This window comes from Crocodylus porosus, unplaced genomic scaffold (assembly GCF_001723895.1).
Source record: "Crocodylus porosus isolate Cpor-Errol unplaced genomic scaffold, CroPor_comp1, whole genome shotgun sequence".
Lineage (NCBI taxonomy): Eukaryota > Metazoa > Chordata > Crocodylia > Crocodylidae > Crocodylus > Crocodylus porosus.
Window position 1 is genome coordinate 73405042 of NW_017728948.1, and position 18469 is coordinate 73423510.

The following is an 18469-nucleotide window of genomic DNA, read 5'->3' on the forward strand; positions in this document are numbered from 1 at the left end:
CTAGTAAGCAGGACTGGTGGGGCCACTCTTGACCGTCCATGTTCAAGTTGCACTAGTTTGAGGAAAGGAATGGCTGAGGGTATTGACTTAGGAGGTAGGAATCTTGGGTTCTAGTCCTTACTCCTAGGACTGATTCTTTCTTTTGCATAAATCAGTTGTGTGAGAAAAACAACAATAATCCTTGGAACAGGAGTCACAAACACAACACCCTTGTCCCCATCCTTTCACACCTTTGCTACATTTTAAAAAGAAATGCTAAGTGTTTTAGCATATATTTTTCATGGGATTTTATTTCATCCTTTCAATAAGTTCTAGTCTGAAATCTTGCTATGCTACACGCCTCAGAAAAACCACATTTGTGCCAAGATTTTGTTTCTGAAATCCAAATGGCTGAAAATTAGGTTCTAAACACTATATTTTAGGCATTTTAGAAAAATGGCCAACTTTAAAACATTTCTGAACAACCAGTAACTTCCATCGCTTTTGGTGAGATTTTCAGTTGATGCGAATGCTTATTTCCTCAAAGTCACTATGTTTTGTACTAGCTAAAGTCAATGAGAGTTAGTGGGTACTCAGGTCATTTATCTGAAGTACCTAAATACTGACTTTTGAGACTAATTTCTACTCTGTTTTTGAAATTGTACAACTCACTGTAACGAAGTCAATCTTAGTGCATGAATCTTCTTTTATCTCTTATGGAAATACTTATTGTCATGACCCTATGCACATATCCCTTTCTATCTATTAAAAAGCTCAAACACTAAATTCCCTGCTGGCATTTTCCTAAAATGGACATATATTAGATTAACTTTACCAACAGTTAACTTCAAATGAGCTACAGCTCACTGTATCAATAAAGTATAATTTTACCAAGACAAAGTTGTCAACTAGTTGATAATGTATCTTCTGAATTAGACTGATATTATATTAATGCTCCAGGAATGCACAGCAGTTTGATGTTCTCTGTATCCCATTTTGTCATTTAATTTTAGATGATAATTACATAATACATCATTCATAATGTATCCAAATCTGAAAAAATGAAAGAATATTAATTCCCTGTATTTATTTTGCAGATGCTGATATAGGAAAGAGGCCTTTTGTTTTAGAAAAGCACTTCACTTTCCACACAATTTAGGTTTTATTTATTTTTCATTATCTTCTATTAATTTTGGGAGAACACCTCTCTCTATATATATAAAATGCAATATAGGATTATAAAATGTAACATGTAGCCTGGGATGTTTTAGCCAGGAGTGATCTTATCTTGAAGATGGGGCTGAACTAGATGTCCTTGTGAGGTCTCTTCCAACCCTACTCTCCTCCCTACTTTCTTATGATCCTATAATACCTTTGCTCTGGTTACACGGCAACTATACTTTAGACACATTCTTGTAAATCTCTGGTGAGTGCGTTCGTCAGGTGATCAGTTTCACTTCCTGCACCGCCCTGAAATGTGAACCCTCATGGTTCAGTCACTCTAGGACTGGAGAAAGGGTGGCACAGTTTCCTAACTGTGTTAACATAACAGGACCAACTGTATTTGGAACATATACAGCCTTTTCCTTCAGACATGCATGAATATGAGCTAACTAAAGTTACTCAAGTGAGTTTCTTCCAGATAAAGTATGATTAATTCAATCGAAAGCACACAGAACAGAGAAAAATGGGTTAAAACAGTGAAGACGCATATAAACACTTCCCCTTACCTAAACCTAATCTTTGATTGCAAGTTTTTTAACTTCCAGACAGGCCAATTACTACCATACTGGGAGTGGGAAGGACAGACTGTACACTGTAGTATCTGTCTGTCTCTCTGTCAGTGACAAATTGCCAGTTTAACTTTAACTATACATTTAACTCACAATGAAGTCAAAAACATTTAAACATATGCTTAAACTTTCCTAATTAAGGATGACTTAAGTATGTAGTTAAACAATTTCCTTAGTCAATTATTCTGTTGCTAAAACACCCCGAGAAACATCAACAGGAGAATTTTTAAAGGATTCTAAAAAATAATTGAAGACATTATTTAACGGTGTTCAACCAAAAGTTTTTATATGGCTTTGCTCCTTGTGACAGATTTGGTGATCCCAAAAGCATGATAACAAAGCCTTGCAACCCAATATGATATTGAAAAGTTGTATCAAGAAAATATGGAAGATATTTTTCAAATGAAGGAAACACCAATTACAGTAGGAAAGAATATTTAGTAGTAAGCTGGATGGCTTTGTAGCTATGCAAAATAGCATAAGGAAGAGCCATTTACAACTCTCCAGAACATGTATACTGCCCTTCAAGATTTTTGGCATATGTCAAGCATAGTGCTGTGTTGTTCATTTACAACTGATTAATGCCTCTTCGATACTGCAAGACAACCGTCAACACTGTCTTTCAAAATAAACAAGCACTACCAGTGTGTATCTGGAAAGAAGCCATTTCAGTGGCTAAAAAGTCCCCAGAAATGTAGAGTTATTAAATCTGCATTAATGAGACTCAGTGCTATAGCCTTAAGATATACATCCTACAGCAGGAAACTGTGAAACTGTATATACTTGCTTTGTGGACTCAGTGAGTGACCTTGTCATACAGAGAGGACTTCCCAAACAAAAGTATATGTCCTGCTTACCAGCTCCTCGCGTAGCTGGGAAATGAGTTCATCCCTCTCCTTCAACTGCAGCTTCAGCACTGAGCATTCATCTTTCATTATATCCTATAAAACCATCAAAAGAGATGTTATAATAGGCTTAACGCTTCTACTTTGCTTCTGACCAGAAAAGGCAGTTTCACACAGTGTGAGATAATTACATCTCGGTAATGAAACTCAATTCTCTTCTGTCATGTGTGATATTTTTAATAACATATTCTAACTTGCAGTACAAACAAATTAATGCATCCAAAGACATTATATAGAATTGTGCATAGTTCCCTCCATACAAGTCCATTCCCTTAGCATCTGATTCTTTTAAGCCTTTTATTGAAGTTCCTGTCAGACTCTCTTATGGAGGAGCAGATGGCCATAAAATTTCATAGTTCTACTCACTCAAAACAACAGAGAAATATCAATTAAAAAGTATTATTGGGTAGTTCTTGATCTGACTGAAAATGGAAAAAGGAAGTATAGCAGATATTTATAAAAGAAACAAAGCAATCCTTCCACACATATATTTGTGCATCATAATATTAAAAGTAGCAATGATAACTGTTACTAGTTAGATGGACATTAAAATGGAGAGGCCATCCTTTTTGTGAGATTATGTGTGCAAAAGTAACATCTGTAATTCAATTTGATGCACATGAAAACAAGTTTAAGTCACTAAGAACTTCAAAATTTTCTCCACACATGCCTGTCAGTACCTAAACACCAACATGCCTAGGCCTTTTTTAAAAAGCAAAATGCTTTGTAATTTAGGCACATGTCACCAAACTCCTTGGCTAGGGACAGAAGTTACACATAAACCCATTTAAATAATCACAAACTGCTTTAAACATGTAACAGAACAAAAGTTCTGTGCACATAAACCAGTTTCAGAATGGCTAAATGTGGCTGAATATACTATCACACTTAACTGATTTGGGTCAAACTGGTTCAAGTAAAATGACAGTCCCCCAGCATGCCTTCCAGCCCTGGGCTGAGCTGTGCTGCCTGCTCTAGCAGAGAAGGGTTGGGTTGGGGGTGGTGGGAGGGAGAGAGAGGCAGGGACTGCCCCTCCCCTCCGTGGCAAACTGGCTGGGGTATTGGGCCACAGATGGGGGTTAAACACTCCTTCCCCTGAATACAAAGCTGCCCTGCTGCTAAACTTACTGAAACTTACTGCTGACTGCAACTGTGGACTACAAATTCCAGAGGCACCTGGAAGCAGGAAGAAGCAGCAATGAGCAAACTTGCAGAGTCCTGCTGCTATGATGCTGGACTGCAAATCCCAGAGATCTAGGGGACAGCAAGAAGAAGAAGTGAACACACAGTTCACGCCCCCTAACTTCTAGCCTGAGCCACTGGAGGCATGTGGCTGCATTTCTTGAATCAGAGGTAAATGTGTCTCTAGTTGTTTTTCAGTTTAATCTTTGCAGCTTAAACTAGCCTGCAAACACTGAATCAATTCAACCTCGGGCTTTTTGACTGTCTGACTTAGCCCTTAAAATTAAATGACCAAAATAGGAGCTCTGTTACATCATAATTTTGGGCAGTTCACAGAGCTCTTAACACCTGGACTGTCTGCACATTAACACCTGAAACTGGTTTTAAGTGCTCAGTAGGCAGCTCAGAAGGACAGCACTCCAGGGCAGGGTTATGTCTGATCCATATTACCCAGCTCATGTTACATTAAGGTATAGCCACTCTAGGCCAGTATTTCACAACTGGTGGGATGCACCCCAAAAGTGGGTTACACAATTTTATGAAACAAATCAAAATTAATCAAACTAAAAATGAATCAAACTTGAAAAATAGATTCTCCTTTAAAAGGAAAAAAAAAGTGGGAAACCATAGTTTTTCCCTTGTAGGCTTTCAGAGTTCCACACTGGGGGACTGGGTTCTAGGCAGAGGGTCAGGAGTGAGGCTCACTGGGTCAGAAATGGCCATCAATGTTTACAAATTGGTCCTGGTACAAAAAAGGACTGCTCTGAGGAACACCATAAACACCCACCAATCTACCCTACTGGCCTGGATCAGGCCCACTGCCCCCCCCCTCCCCAGCACTCCAGATCCCCAATCACTGCCACTCTGCTTACTTGTGGATGCCCACACTTTGTCCTGGGGGAGCAGGCAGAGAAGGGCTAACCTGACTGCCTGGGTGCCACTGCTCTCTGGTGGGCTTAGCCCTGAGAAGAGCTGCAGTCTAGAAGTGGTGACTGGGCAGGAAGGTTAACCCCTCCCTGTCTGCTCCCCTGGGACAGACAGGTGGACAGTTACAGTAGTCAGGGGCAGCAGGGAACCTTGACAGATGGGGGGCAGGAACCAAGGGAGCCCTGGGGGCAGGGAGAAAGGGTATTTTTACCCTTCAATCCCTACAGGTGTATGCTAGCCTGAAGTGTGACTGCTCCAAACTCAAGTTAGCACTAGCACCCATCAACATTTGTGTGGCTCACAGTTTAATGTGCAACAAGGCCCTAGTATATGAATAGGCTAGAGATTTCAGAAGTGCATTATTGGGACAAATACCACCTAGCTGTCTGCCAGTACTCATGTACTTACAATTTGAAGCAAACACTCAAATATGACACAAAATTGATGAAAGTCTTATTTTGTGTTCCTTTCTTAGAACTTGTTTTCCTCAGCAAAATTTTCAGTTCTAATAAGCACCTTTCAATGCAATTATACTGCTTAACTTTTGCTCTAAATGAACTGGAGGAGGAAACAATAAAAAAAAACCCCAACATAATAAGATGCAATGCAGCAGTGACACTCCACCTTTTCATCTAGCAGTCTGGATGGGCACTGTCCAGTTCCTTCATGGGCCAGTTCTGGCAGACACACCTAATCTGGTGCCCAGGGTAGGCACAGCAGGGTCCCATCCAGCCACCAGGATAAGGGAGGAGGAAGCCCATCCCCAACTCATCTATGTGGGGAAAGGGTCTTAGCCTAGCTCCAACCCAAACCTGCAGTGGGGGGGAAGGGGGCCTGGCTTGGTCCTACCCTGGCTGGGCAGGAGGAAAAGGGCCATGGACCAGCCCAATGGGGTGGGCGTGGGGGAGAGGAAGTGTGGTCCAGCCCCAAACTAGCCCTGCAGGTGAAGGGGTCATGGCCTGCCCCATGGAAGGATGGGGATGTGGCCTAGCCCCAACGTCATTGGGTGGGAAGCGAGGGGGCATGGCCCAGCCCTGTGGGGTAAAGGGGCATGTCCTGGACCCATGAATGGGGAGAAGAAGGAATGGGTTGGCCCTGAACTAGCTGAACAAGGGGAGGGGTGTGTCTTGTCCCCAATCCAGCTGTGCAGAGGGAAGGGGGGATGGCCCAGCTCCAGTCATGGCCCACCTGCAACCCACCATGTGGGCTTGGGATTGAGGCATCAGGGAGGGGTGGCAGTATTAACTACCACTGTTGCCCCACTGCTAAATTTCCCAACTTTTAAGGAGATCTGTAGGCCAGATACAAGTGCGAAGTGGGCCAAATCTGGCCTGTAGGCCAGAGGTTCAGCACCCCTGCAATACAGACTATTCACAACTACAGCAGGGAGAGAAGACACATGACCCCCACAGCTGGTGTTCAGCTGGTATGGCTGCTGATACAGTATTTCAATGTCTCACATTGTACTACTGGAGTTGTCAAGTTCAGGAAACTGTTGGGCTTCTGTGTCCTGAATTAGAAGACAGGGATTTCTTAGGGTGTTATCTTTAATTGGACCAACTATGTATTTGGGATAAAGTTAAACAAGGTTTTGAATGCAGGACATTCTTTATAAGGTCTCTGATCACAGGAATTCATTAAGGGGAGCAGCAGCAGAAATATGCTGACAGGCTAAGCATTTCTTGCGAAGACAAAGATGTGTTCCATTTGCAGTCTGTTGAACAGTAGAGAGATGCTTCTGATAATGAGCTACAAGGTTAGGGTGCTGTTTGAAAGCCAGAAGCAGAGGGACTGGAGATATTTTTCTCATAGTCTGATTTTTGTCAAGTATAGACTGTAGTCATTTGGTGATTCTTCTGATCAGTTCTGGTGTGGAGTGGCAGGTGACCACCAGATGTGTGCTGTCATGGAGGGGTTTCTTTTTGTATTGTAGCAGGTTACTGCAGGGTATTGGATGTGTCTTTCAAATATGTAGTCTGATTCTCTACTGGGGTGTCGTTCTTGTATGAAGGCAGATTTTAGGCCAGGCAGGTGTGCATCATGACTGTTCTCCTCCAAGCAGATGTGTTAGTATCAGAATTCACGTGGTGGTAACACCAGAACCCATGGTTTCTGCATGTCTTTCCCAAACCGTGATATACCTAATCCAATGCACCAATTGCAATCGTGGCAAATGAATGGGTAAAACTAAACAGCAATTGTGCACCAGAATGAACTCTCACAGAAAAAAATATAACGGACAGAGACATACACACCATTAGAAGCATATTTCTCACAGAACAGTGACTCCTCTTCTGGCCTCACTATCTTTCTGCTCAAGGCAAATCTACCTAACACTTTTAAAAGGCAAATTTAAGCCGGCTGGACAATGACTAAACACTGGTACTGAATTTATAGAATGTTATATTTTATCAAATTCATTAATTCTTCCAACACAAGAAAGGTGAGACTGACCCTCCTCCCTCTTGATAGACCTTGACCTCCCAGTAATCAGCTTCTTTCCTTCTGCTAAATGTGTGTCTGTTACGCCTCAGAATTTCTCTCAGCCTCTTCCCTCTACTGTTTTTCACTGTGTTGTGTCTGGCTCCCTGTGATCAGAGACCTGACCAAGAATATCTTGCATTCAAAAGCTTTTCTAACTTTATCCCAACAACATAGTTGGTTCAATAAAATATATCATCCTAAGAAATCCTTCCCTCTCTTGTAATTTCTGGACCATCACAGCTATAACATCACTTTTACACTACTGGCTTAGAAGAGAATTGATGTGGCTCTATCATGGTCTATTTCTTCTGTCTACCATTCTGTTAGTGTCCTTCAGTAAATAAGTCTGTGGAAAAACTAGAAATGTACTCTCATAACAGAATGAAACTCCTAAATATACCATACAACACACACACACACACACACACACACACACACACACACACACAGAAAAACAGTTAAAGATTGCTAGAACATTAGGAGATATATACGCTCTTACCGTTACTTGGATCTAAAGACCCCTTGTTAGAATTGGAGTTATATTTCTTGAAGACCATTTACAAAACTATGTCATATTTGGTACTAAGCAGTTATGCCTCACTTTCTATTTATACCTTTCTGAATGCCTCCTCTCAAGAGAACATTACATTACTTCTTGCAATCTGCTTCCTTTGCTCTTGTTAATTAAAAAAGTCATACATGTAAAAAGTGAAGGGAGTAAAGCAAGGCCACAGAAACAACTAAGGACAGAGTATTACTAAAGTTTAAGGGGGAAAATGTAGGATTTAAAAGGACTATATAGTCAAATACATCAACACAGCAAGTCCCTTTGAGAAAATCATAGAGAGTATGTAAATATCTTAGGAGCTGAATAGTGGCATTAAGCTATTGCCATGCATTGAAAGTTGTGAAAAAGCACACTGTGGTAGTGAGAATGAAAATCTGTGCATCTCCCAGAGTTACCAGACCAAAGTCACTGGCTATCACTTTTGGGAATTCAAGGAGCTCAGATGAGGTCTCACATGACTAGAAAAGAGCAACCATAGTACACAACTTTAAAAAAGGGAAGAAAAATGATTCAGGGATCTGCAGGCCAGTCATCCTGAGTTTGATATCTGAAATAATCAGGGAGAAGCTTCCTCTATTGTGAAGCACCTAGAGAAGAACAAGGTGATCAGGAATGCCATCAAGGATTCATCAAGAGCAAGTCATGTCTGACCAATTGGATTTCCTTCTATGATAAGGCAACAGGCTCTGTGGATTGGGGGGAGAGAAGTGGATTTGATACAGCTTGATTTTAGCAAGGGTTTTGACACATTCTCTCATGACATTTTCATTAACAACTAAGGAAATAGAACTAGACAGAAGTACTGGGAGCTGGATATATAACTGGTAAGATCTTAATCATCAATGGCTCTGTGTCTAGTTGGGAGGAAGTATTGAGTGTGGTTCCCCAGGTGTCTGTCCAGGGTCCAATATTGTTTAATATCTTCATTAATGATTTGGACAATGGAACCAAGTGCTTAGCAATTTTGTGGATGACACCAACTTGAGTGGAGTTGCAGGTTCTCCAAAGGGTAGAGCTAGTATCCAGAATGGTCTGCAATTAAATGAGATTCAACAACAACATTGCAAATCCCCTCACTTGGGCCAGAACAGGGGTGGGCAAAATACAGCCTGTGGGCCACATCCAGCCTGCCAGGCCATTCTATCCAACCCACGGGGCCCCTAACAGCATTAGTAACTCAATATTTATTTGCTCCTGGCTGCCCATCAAAGCTGATGGGAACCAGGGGCAGTAGGACCCAGGGAGAGCCCTCTGCAGGACTGAGCAGCCCAGCCCCAGCCATTTCACTCTCTTCCTGCCCCAGTCCTGCTCCTGCATATATGGGTCCCACCTGCATCGCCGGATTGGGGAGAACAGGGCCATGCTGGTACTTGTGTGTGTGCACATGTGCACACACAGGCAGGGGCAGTGTGTGTGTGTGTGTGTGTGTGCACGTGTGTGTGTGCACGCGTGCGCATGTGTGCAGGCAAGGGCACTGAGTGCATGTGTGTGTAGTCAGGGAAGTGTGTGTGTGCGTGTGTGCATGTCTGTGTGTGCAGGCAGGGGTAGTGTGTTCATACGGTGAGTCTCACCCCCCCCACCATACACATGTACCCACAGCCCCCTCACACTACTATACATGCAGACCCCCACTCCTTCACACACCCCAGCCACCCTGCCCCCACACACAGGCCCCCCACAAGCCCCATACCCGCCCACATACCCAGACACCCACAGCCCCCCCACAAGCCTATACGTACCCCCCATGACATACAAGACTAAGACTTCATTTTAAGTTATTGTGCAATCTCCTCTGTATACTACACAAACACATGTAAATTCCAACAAAAATATTTTTTGAAATCAGCTTAATGAATGCTGTAATTATTTGCTTTTTGGAATATAATTTGGTATTTTTCTGGTTCCAAGAGGCAAAACCCCTTGCTGAAAGGAGTACTTCTGGAGACAAGGGGAGAAGGTCTTCAGGTGCCAAAGATCAGGGTAGGTGGAGGGACTTCCGGTCACAAGATGGTGACCAGGGAGCAGGGCACCTGTCAAGGGGTGGAGCTACCTATACAGCCCTCGAGAGCTTGCCAAAACTTGGTAAGCAGCCCTCCACCCAAAATAATTGCCTGCCCCTACACTAGAATAATTGGATGCAGAAATACAGGGCCTTGTTACACCTTTTGCTGTGAACCACACAAATGTTGATCAGTGTTAGTGCTAGCTTAGAGTCTAGAGCAGTGACATCGTTGGTCTAGAAACCTCCTCTGACTTTCTCCCACCTGCACAGCTGTAACTTGTTACTAAAGGCCAGGTGGGCAAGGGCATAACCAGGAGCTGTAGATGTTAGTTGCCACTAGAGGGCTGGTGAGCCATGACAGGATTCTATTCCTCTTATACAAGTGGGGCTGTGAGAGATCCTGGGATACTGGAAGACTTCAACTTGGGTGGCACATATGTAGGGAGTGACCAAACCTTAATGAAACAGGAGTTAGTACGGATCAGAGACTCATAACAAGTACTTAAAACCACTTTAAGGTGTTAATGTGCAGACAAGCCAGGTATTAAAAGCTCCAGAAGCTGCCCAAAACAACTGTATAACAAGGCCCATAGACTGGAGTGGTCAAGTATTGGAACAGGCTACCTAGAGAAATTGTGGAATCTCCTCCACCTTTGGAAGTTTTCAAGAGCTGGTTAGATGAACATTTACCTGGGATGATTTAGTCAGGGATGATGTTCCCTTGAGCAGGGGGCTTGACTAGATGACGTTGTAAGGTCCCTTCCAGCCCTGCGTTCCTATGATCCTAATAACTCCTGCATTATTCCTAGATAAAATGATAGCTTAACTATGTCAGATAGCCAGATGACCAGTTCTGGCTCCTCCTCACTCATTTTTGTGGTGATTATGGTCACTAGCAGGACTAAGCAAGAGTGGAGTTTGTCCTGAGCCAAGCAAAAGTATTACAATACTTATAAGCTTGAGGAAAACACAAAGCAGTCATCTTTTTTGCAGCATCTTCCTTATTGGCACACTATGCAGAATCTAACTGTCATCTGCCTTTGTGTCACTCCCTACACTGTATTTTATGATGTGCCTCTCAAATCATTACTTTATATAACCCATGCAGCTATTATCTAGATTTCTTATATTAGCAAGACATAATGCACATAGGTGTGGCCAAGTCTTGCCAAGAATCTCCCTCTAAAAATTTGGACCAGGGCTCTAAAAAAGGGGAGTATGTGAGGGAGCTGGTGAATCTTGGTGGTTCTTCTATTTCTCTATTAGCATCAACATTTGTGAAACAGATGCTATAATCCAAAGGCAGGACAGGAAAAGGAGGAGGAACATAACTTGAAAGAATAAGGCAACAAAGGAAGAATAAGCAAAATTATGGTATGGGAATTTCCATGAAGGGATTTTGATAAAAGGGACTGCACTGCAGCATTTGTGGAAAACTATCTTCTCTGTCAAAATGTAATAACATGCAGCATAGCTATTGCATGGGCTATTTGTTAATGTAGAGCACAGGTATGAAACATATGCCCTATGTGGCCCATGGAGCCCCAAAATCTAGCCCCTGGTGCTCTGTTGACCTACATGCTGTGCCAGACTAGTGTGTGCATTGCCCAGGACACGCATTTCATGCAGCACTTGCTGGGCCAGATCCCACTGCGGCCAGGTCCTGGGCTGTCCCACATGCGGCACCCCCTCAGGCCACTGTCCTTGACCGGTTCAGATGGGTGCCGCATGCATTGGATCAGGCACATGGACACGGGATCTGTGGGCTTGATCTGGTCCATGCCATTCATCTGGCCCCCCGGACCAGATGAACTTGACATGGCTGATCTACAATATAAAAACAAACAAACCCCAAATAATTTGAGGTCAGAAACTGGCATTGGGACATGCTACATTCTTCCATGCCACTAAGCTTCAGTTGGCAGTGGTGCAAAGCCCTGACATTCAAGATACGTGAATTGGTTGAGGAACCTATTCAAACTGAAGGAGAAAAAAAAGACAAGGGCCAACAGTGAATTATAATATTAAAAAAAATAGTGGGAACTAGGAATTCTCCCATAGGGAACTGTCACAATAGCATAAAATTAAGAAGAAGAGCAGATGTGAAGGGGAGGGTATATTTTCCCCAATGCTTCAGTCTACATTGTAATTACTGAGGTATGAGGAAAATCTGTATCCATAAACAGTCAGTTATTGCATACCTTGTGACTACATACTGGTCCTTTACCATTCACATGTCCCAGTACATCTGTGAACTATGTATTCATGGGGTTTTGGGGTGGTTGTTTTTTTTGAAGAATAAGTTAATTTATATCCATGACATGATTTTGTACATAAAAAGTTCTCTTTCATCTACATCATGGGATACAATTAACAGGGGGAATTTAAATAATGAATTAATATTTAAAAAAAATTGAGTTCAAGGACTGCCACAAAAAAGGCAGGCAAACACTTAAAACCATCTAGTTTTAAATCTCGGACTTATATAACAAAATTTGGGATTGCATAGCTATTCCTGTATCAACATTCTATGTCATTCAAGTGGGGTTTTTTTAGTTACTCTTTTATAATGATCAATAAAGTGAGTTTTATAGATGTACATTTACAAAATAAGATCAGTTTTATGAATCTATTGCGGTCCATCTTTTATGTGGTTGTGGGTAAGATTTTTCACTATAGTACATGTATAAGTATGTTTAGTGATCTAACAAATAGTAAAAGAATAAATAATATGACCATTTATTGTTCAAATTACTGAAAATACTTGCCAAACAGACAAGTAAGCATATTTAGTTGATTCTTCAATCAACATATAAAGGATTCTTAAAAGAAACTTTGCCAGTTAAGCAGACAGGATGCTTAGATATGGAAAATATAGTACCTTTTATTCAAAGATGGCAGATTGGGGTTATGCATTTTTACTTGCTGCTCTTAAACAATGGGTCAATAAGTGTTTTCTGTGGGCATGTGTAGACGAAACAGGGGCCCTAAATCAAAGCAATGGGTTTTTAAAAACACTGCTTCAGTTTAAGGTAAAGTAAAGCCCTGTGTCATGTATATCCATGTCTTACCTGCCTCGCCAGTGGTGGGGAGGAGAGGGCGAGCTGCCAGCTGGCAAAGCAGTTCCTGGGCTGTGGAGGTGTGTGTGTGGAGGGGGGGTCTGATGCTTCCCTCTGAGGCAGCAGCAGCCCTCCCCAAGCGACACCCGCCCACAGGCAACCAGCTTGGGTGGTCCTGGGGGACACCACACCCGCAGAGGGAAGGACCGGTCCCTGCACAGGCAGGCAGGCTCAAGGTGGGGAAAGAAAAGAAAAAAAAAAGAAATTCAGGCTTGCCACTTTTTTTTCCCCCTTCAGTAGAGCCTGCCTGCACAGGCTGCTTGCAGAGCCTTTGAGCTGCATGGAGCCCAGTGCTTTGCTTCGCGGCTGTACTGCAGGAAACTAAAACTCCTGACAGGTGTTTTTGTTTGCTGCACCCCAAAGTCATGTAAGGTGCATTACGCCGCCGAATTTGCTACAGCAGCTAGAATTACTGCACAACATGCTGCCAACAAATGCAAACATCAACAGCATTAAAGTAGTGCAAAAGCATTTAACCCGCTTTAAGGTGTCGTGCACACATGCCCCTCATTTCATCTTCACATGCCCTCTGAAAGTAAATACAGTTCTGTACATTATATTTGTCCAATAATTCCCATTTCCTGCCTTTTTTAATATGGTAAGCAGAATTCTAGCATCTATGTTGTACGTTTTCAATATGGAGTTTTGTTATGCTTGTGAAATGTGCATCACAGGGTTCTCAGGGTACCTGTAAAATTCTGTTCCCCTTTTACTTTTGTTTTCCAAATCAGATTATGATGTTTCAGTGTTAGCAGTTTCCTGCTTCAGTCTAATTTTGTCCATCTGGGAATCTACTAAGCATAATAATAAACCTGTTTGTCATCAGACCAGTTCACAAGATGACAAATTTTACTGCATGTGTGAAGACAGCTGTAACAGGTTATGGATATGTGCCAATAAGCATAATCACTTCCATTTTTTAAACTTATTTTACACCTCTTCATATTGAGGAACAAACAGGCATATTGTGCTTCCTTTAATCACAAAGTGCTATAAACAGAACTAAACTAGTATCACAGAACATTAATTTATTGCAATTATCCTTCAATATTAAAAATATATATGAATTGTATTGATATTCTATGATAATACACACTCAAAAAAGCATACGACGTTTTGCTTTAAGCTCAGAGATCTATTAATCAGGAACAAAATGAGTGTTTTTCTTTATCACAATAAATTAGTTGTTATTGACCTGTGAAATACAGACTCACCCAAAAAGGGTGTGGGTTTGGGGATTTAATTTATTCAATTTTGATTTTTCCTACATATGAAGTCACTACCTGCAGCGGTGACAATAAATACCATGAAATTCAAGCTAACGACATTCACATAACACGTTTTAAAATAAAAGAAACAGGAAGCTTTACTTTTAAAAGGCAGGGAGGGAGCCATAAACATAGTTGACTTTCAGTAAATGCTACTGAAATTAATTTCAGAACTCTGTACTGCTCTTCAGGATTTTGCTCACTATAATAAAGAAAGGAAGAAAAAAGAAATATATATATATATTTTTTTTTACTTTTTAGACCTTAATTATAAAAGCATTAAAAGTACATAATTTCTTAAGGGGTGGGAAGGAAACCATTCATCAATCAAATTGCCATCATAATTAGAGATTAGAGACTGAACCTCCCACCCCACTCCACCCCCAAGCTCTTCATGTAGGCACATTTTTAGTACTAGCTAGCCTTTCATTTATATAGAGTGGCTCCTCAATGGCCTCATGTAACACAAATTGGTTTATTTTCTCATGCAAGGTGAAATGCCTAAATTCAAAGGAGAGACATGCCTAGACAAAGAAGCAAGAGAGGCAGAGGGCAGTTTCAGAACTGGTCCCTGCAAGCCAGTTACTTTGGCTCTTCAGGTTCACCATCTTGGACAGTAGATCACACTTCCTTTGTCTGCTCAGTATGGGACAGAAAAAATACATGTTGTCTCACAGATGTCTAAGTGCAGCATGATGTCAAAGAGTGGCCACAGCTGGGGGCAGTCAAGCAAGGTGTAGAAAATAATCTACTCCATTTCCTGTTTGCAGAAGGGCAAGCCACCAATGGTACTGGGTCTAAATGGATGATTAAAGGTGTCAGGGCACAAAGCAGCAAACACTATTAGATTGCTATTGCTCCTGGAACTCAGCGGGGTCTGTGAGCACTGAGAAAGAGTGGGCTTGAGGTGGTTAATAGCCTTCTGTTCCACACACCTTTTCTCCAAGCTGAAGAAGGCCTGGGTTGGGACATCAGCCTCTTACAGTTCCTGAAAGTAGGGCTTAAATATGTGCCAAGGACCTCATCCTCACCAAGCTATCTCAAGCACTTCCTCTGGATTACCACCAGCATCCCTCAGAGTTACCTTGAGCTCTACAATGTTCCTCTTGAGTTCCTGCACACATCTTGTGTCACTTGCTGTGTGTATCGTTGGCAGATCCTTCTGAATTGCACCTTTCTCATATTCTGCCACTGCTTTCAGGAGGGGAAGCTGCTTCTCAAGACAGTCCAGGTCTGCCAGAAGTAGGTGAAACATTCCTGAAAGTAGGGGTATTTACATGTGTGCTGCAGGAGAGGGGTGGGAGTTGCTTTAATTAGAGCGACTCTGAGAGATGCTCTAATTAAAGTGCCTGAATCATATCATACATCAGTGTCTCCATGCCGAAAAATGGAGATGGGGGCACTTTAAGTTTAACAAATTAGCTTTAAAGCACCCTGCCACCATTTTTCAGCACAGGAATGCTAATACATGAGACATTAGAGTCTGTTGGAGTATGGTAATTACCATGCTCTGGCATGCTCATTTAATTACATGCCTTGCTGCATGCAGATAGGAACTCAGTGTGTTCTTCAGGAGACTGATGTTTAAACATCAGTAGTGTGCTCACGTGTATCAAGCTGGGAAAGCCCAGTTTACACCAGTCTGAGAGTCTTAATGGAACAATACTGCAGTGAGGCAAGGACAGGTGGTGTATGGTGATGTACACGAACAGCGCATGCCCCTGGCGCCTGCAGGGTATGGCGGCAGTTGGAGCACAGTGTAAGCACAGAGCTCCTGCAGATGACAAGGCTGGGGAGGTGGGGGGAGGCGGAGAGCGGGGTCTGGCAAGCATCAACCAGGGATCAGTGACCACCCACAGGAAGCATTGGTGGTGGCCAGCGGCAATCAACTCACTGCCTGCAGATACCGCCAACGATGGCAGGGTGACAAGCACCTGCAGGCATCACCGACAGTGTTGGCAGTACCTTTCTGTAGTGGGTGCTCTGCCATGCTCAGGAGATGCACATGCACCCCTTACATGTCACCCATGGTGATGTAAATCCAACATAGGCCAGTTACAGAAAGCCCACTGGCACTTCACACAGGCATACTGCCTCATACTAACGAGGTGCCATGATCTGTCATCTATGCTGTAGCTGTACTTCAACCTCCTTATGAAGGCCTTCCCAACTCTGGGTTAGATACCCCAGAAGAACTAGGAAAACACACAACATCAACCCAGGAGATCAGCAGAAGTATGTTGCTTTTGGCACAGGTGATAAGGTCTGAGGAGGTACACTCATAGGTGTACTGACAATCCAATAGGGACTGGGCAGTGTCCTCACTGCCTAAAAAACCCCATGGAGATAAAAAAGGTCTGACAAGTGTTTTATTTCTAAAAGCACCCATCTTAAGATAATTAAAGTACCTGTAAATGTTCTGAAATTACTCAGACAGTAAATTTTGCAATGATAGTCTAGATTAAATCCAGGGTCCACTAAAGTAACTGTTCAAAATGCCTTTTCACTTCACCAGGACAAGGTTATTCCTATATTTTTCTGACTTTACAAAGAAGTTGCAAGTTTGTTTTAAGTGAAACATTCAACTCACTCTTACTATGAATCCAAAAAATGGTAGTCTTTATAACAGAGAATAGCTTGCAAATATAAACTTTCAAACCAAAAAGCTAAAAAAAAAAGTTTACTACTTTTTAAAATATCAGTTTTCAGGTAAATATCAGATTTTCAATGCTTATTGTTAATACCATGTAATTCCCCACCATTTTATTTTAATTTTAGAAGTTGAATAAAAAGTTGTGTTGTAAAATTGAAATATTAAAGAATTTCATTCTGCCCTCATTGGCCACATCTACATGAGATGCTGACTGCAGAGTTGTTACTGTACAGTCATTTAGTATTTGTATAAACAAATTACTATAAACAAGTGCTAAATGATGGTGCAGTAACTATAGAGAAACAGCTTTTTCATGATGCTGATTGCACAGTAGCTTGTGACTACTGAGCAGTAGCATTGCATCATGCTTCCTGCCAAGCAATACTAGTCGAGGCTACTGTGCAGTCAGCATCTCATGTAGACATTGCCAGTGAAAAACTAAAGTAAATTAGACTGTTAGTACACATTACTAGATAAATGGTGAAAAATTAATTAGACCTACATTGATAATTTAGGGTGTTAACGTAGATAAAGAACCTGGTTCTTTAAAAGTATCTTTTTTAATGTGACTGTATTTTGTTCATACTACAATAAGAATATTGGCAATAGTAGATGCCATTAAAAAGACTACAGTATCAACTGTAACTGCATAGTGGTACTAGTTCAGAAATTCTGTAGAATTTCCATTTAAATGAAATTATAATTAAGTTATACATCAGAAAAACATATGTAGTAGTAATATTTGATAAACGTATACATTTTAGAGGTAATTACTATATAGTTTTTTTTTTTTTAAATAGAGCATAAATTTATAAGTGGTAATTATTTGCATTATTATTTCTATTTTTAGCAAGTCACCTTTCTGAGTGCACCATGTTTAAATTTCTACCCTCCTGATGGGATTTTAAAATGCTACCGTATATACCACCATACCTCACATGCAGAACATGCCAGAAATTTTATAGATCTGAAAGCAAACAAGATCTATTCTAATGCTCCATAGTCTAATCTCCTGCATAATAAGGGCCATCCAACCCTGCTGTTAGAGGATAACTGTGTTACCTACCTATATGACTTCATTGCAAAATTTTAGATATCTGGTATTTTTCTAAGGATATCGCTTTGTGTGTATTGTCACAGAGTGGGGCCTAGGAGCGGCCGTGAAGCTCCCTAGCACCCCCTGCCGTGTCCAATTATAGTGATCCTGCACCCTCAACTCGCCCACCACGTCTTTGATGTTCTTGTTCAGTAAGGGAGGCTGCCTTGTCTCGCCTTGGACACTACTCCGTTCTATGCCCTGTTCAGATTGGGGTGCTCCAGTGCACCCCTGCCTTATGGGCGATGCATGCCTCCTACCTCCCCTTCAGCACGCCCCAAGCCTTGCAGCTATTCCCGGATGTTATCAAGTTCTTACTCTATAGTGCCCTACCTGGTGCCCCTGTGCTGGTTTCACCACCAGTGCCCCCTCTGGGGCCCATGCTGCGCCTCTTGCACCCTTTGCCCCCTCTGGGGCCCTATGCCACGCCTCTCGCGCCCTTTGCCCCCTCTGGGGCCCTATGCCACGCCTTGGGGCTCAGGTGGCGTGTAGC

At 42.0% G+C, this 18469-nt stretch overlaps 1 protein-coding gene across 3 annotated transcripts in view; it reads right to left on the bottom strand.

The window, feature by feature from the left end:
• The window catches only part of CCSER1 (coiled-coil serine rich protein 1), a 1382889-nt gene that overhangs the window by 647186 nt on the left and 717234 nt on the right, over positions 1–18469 (bottom strand). For all 3 annotated transcript variants that reach the window (XM_019552963.1, XM_019552965.1, XM_019552964.1), the window contains exon 8: positions 2630–2713. In XM_019552963.1, the coding sequence (XP_019408508.1) occupies positions 2630–2713 (84 nt within the window). The remainder of the gene's footprint in view (positions 1–2629; positions 2714–18469) is intronic.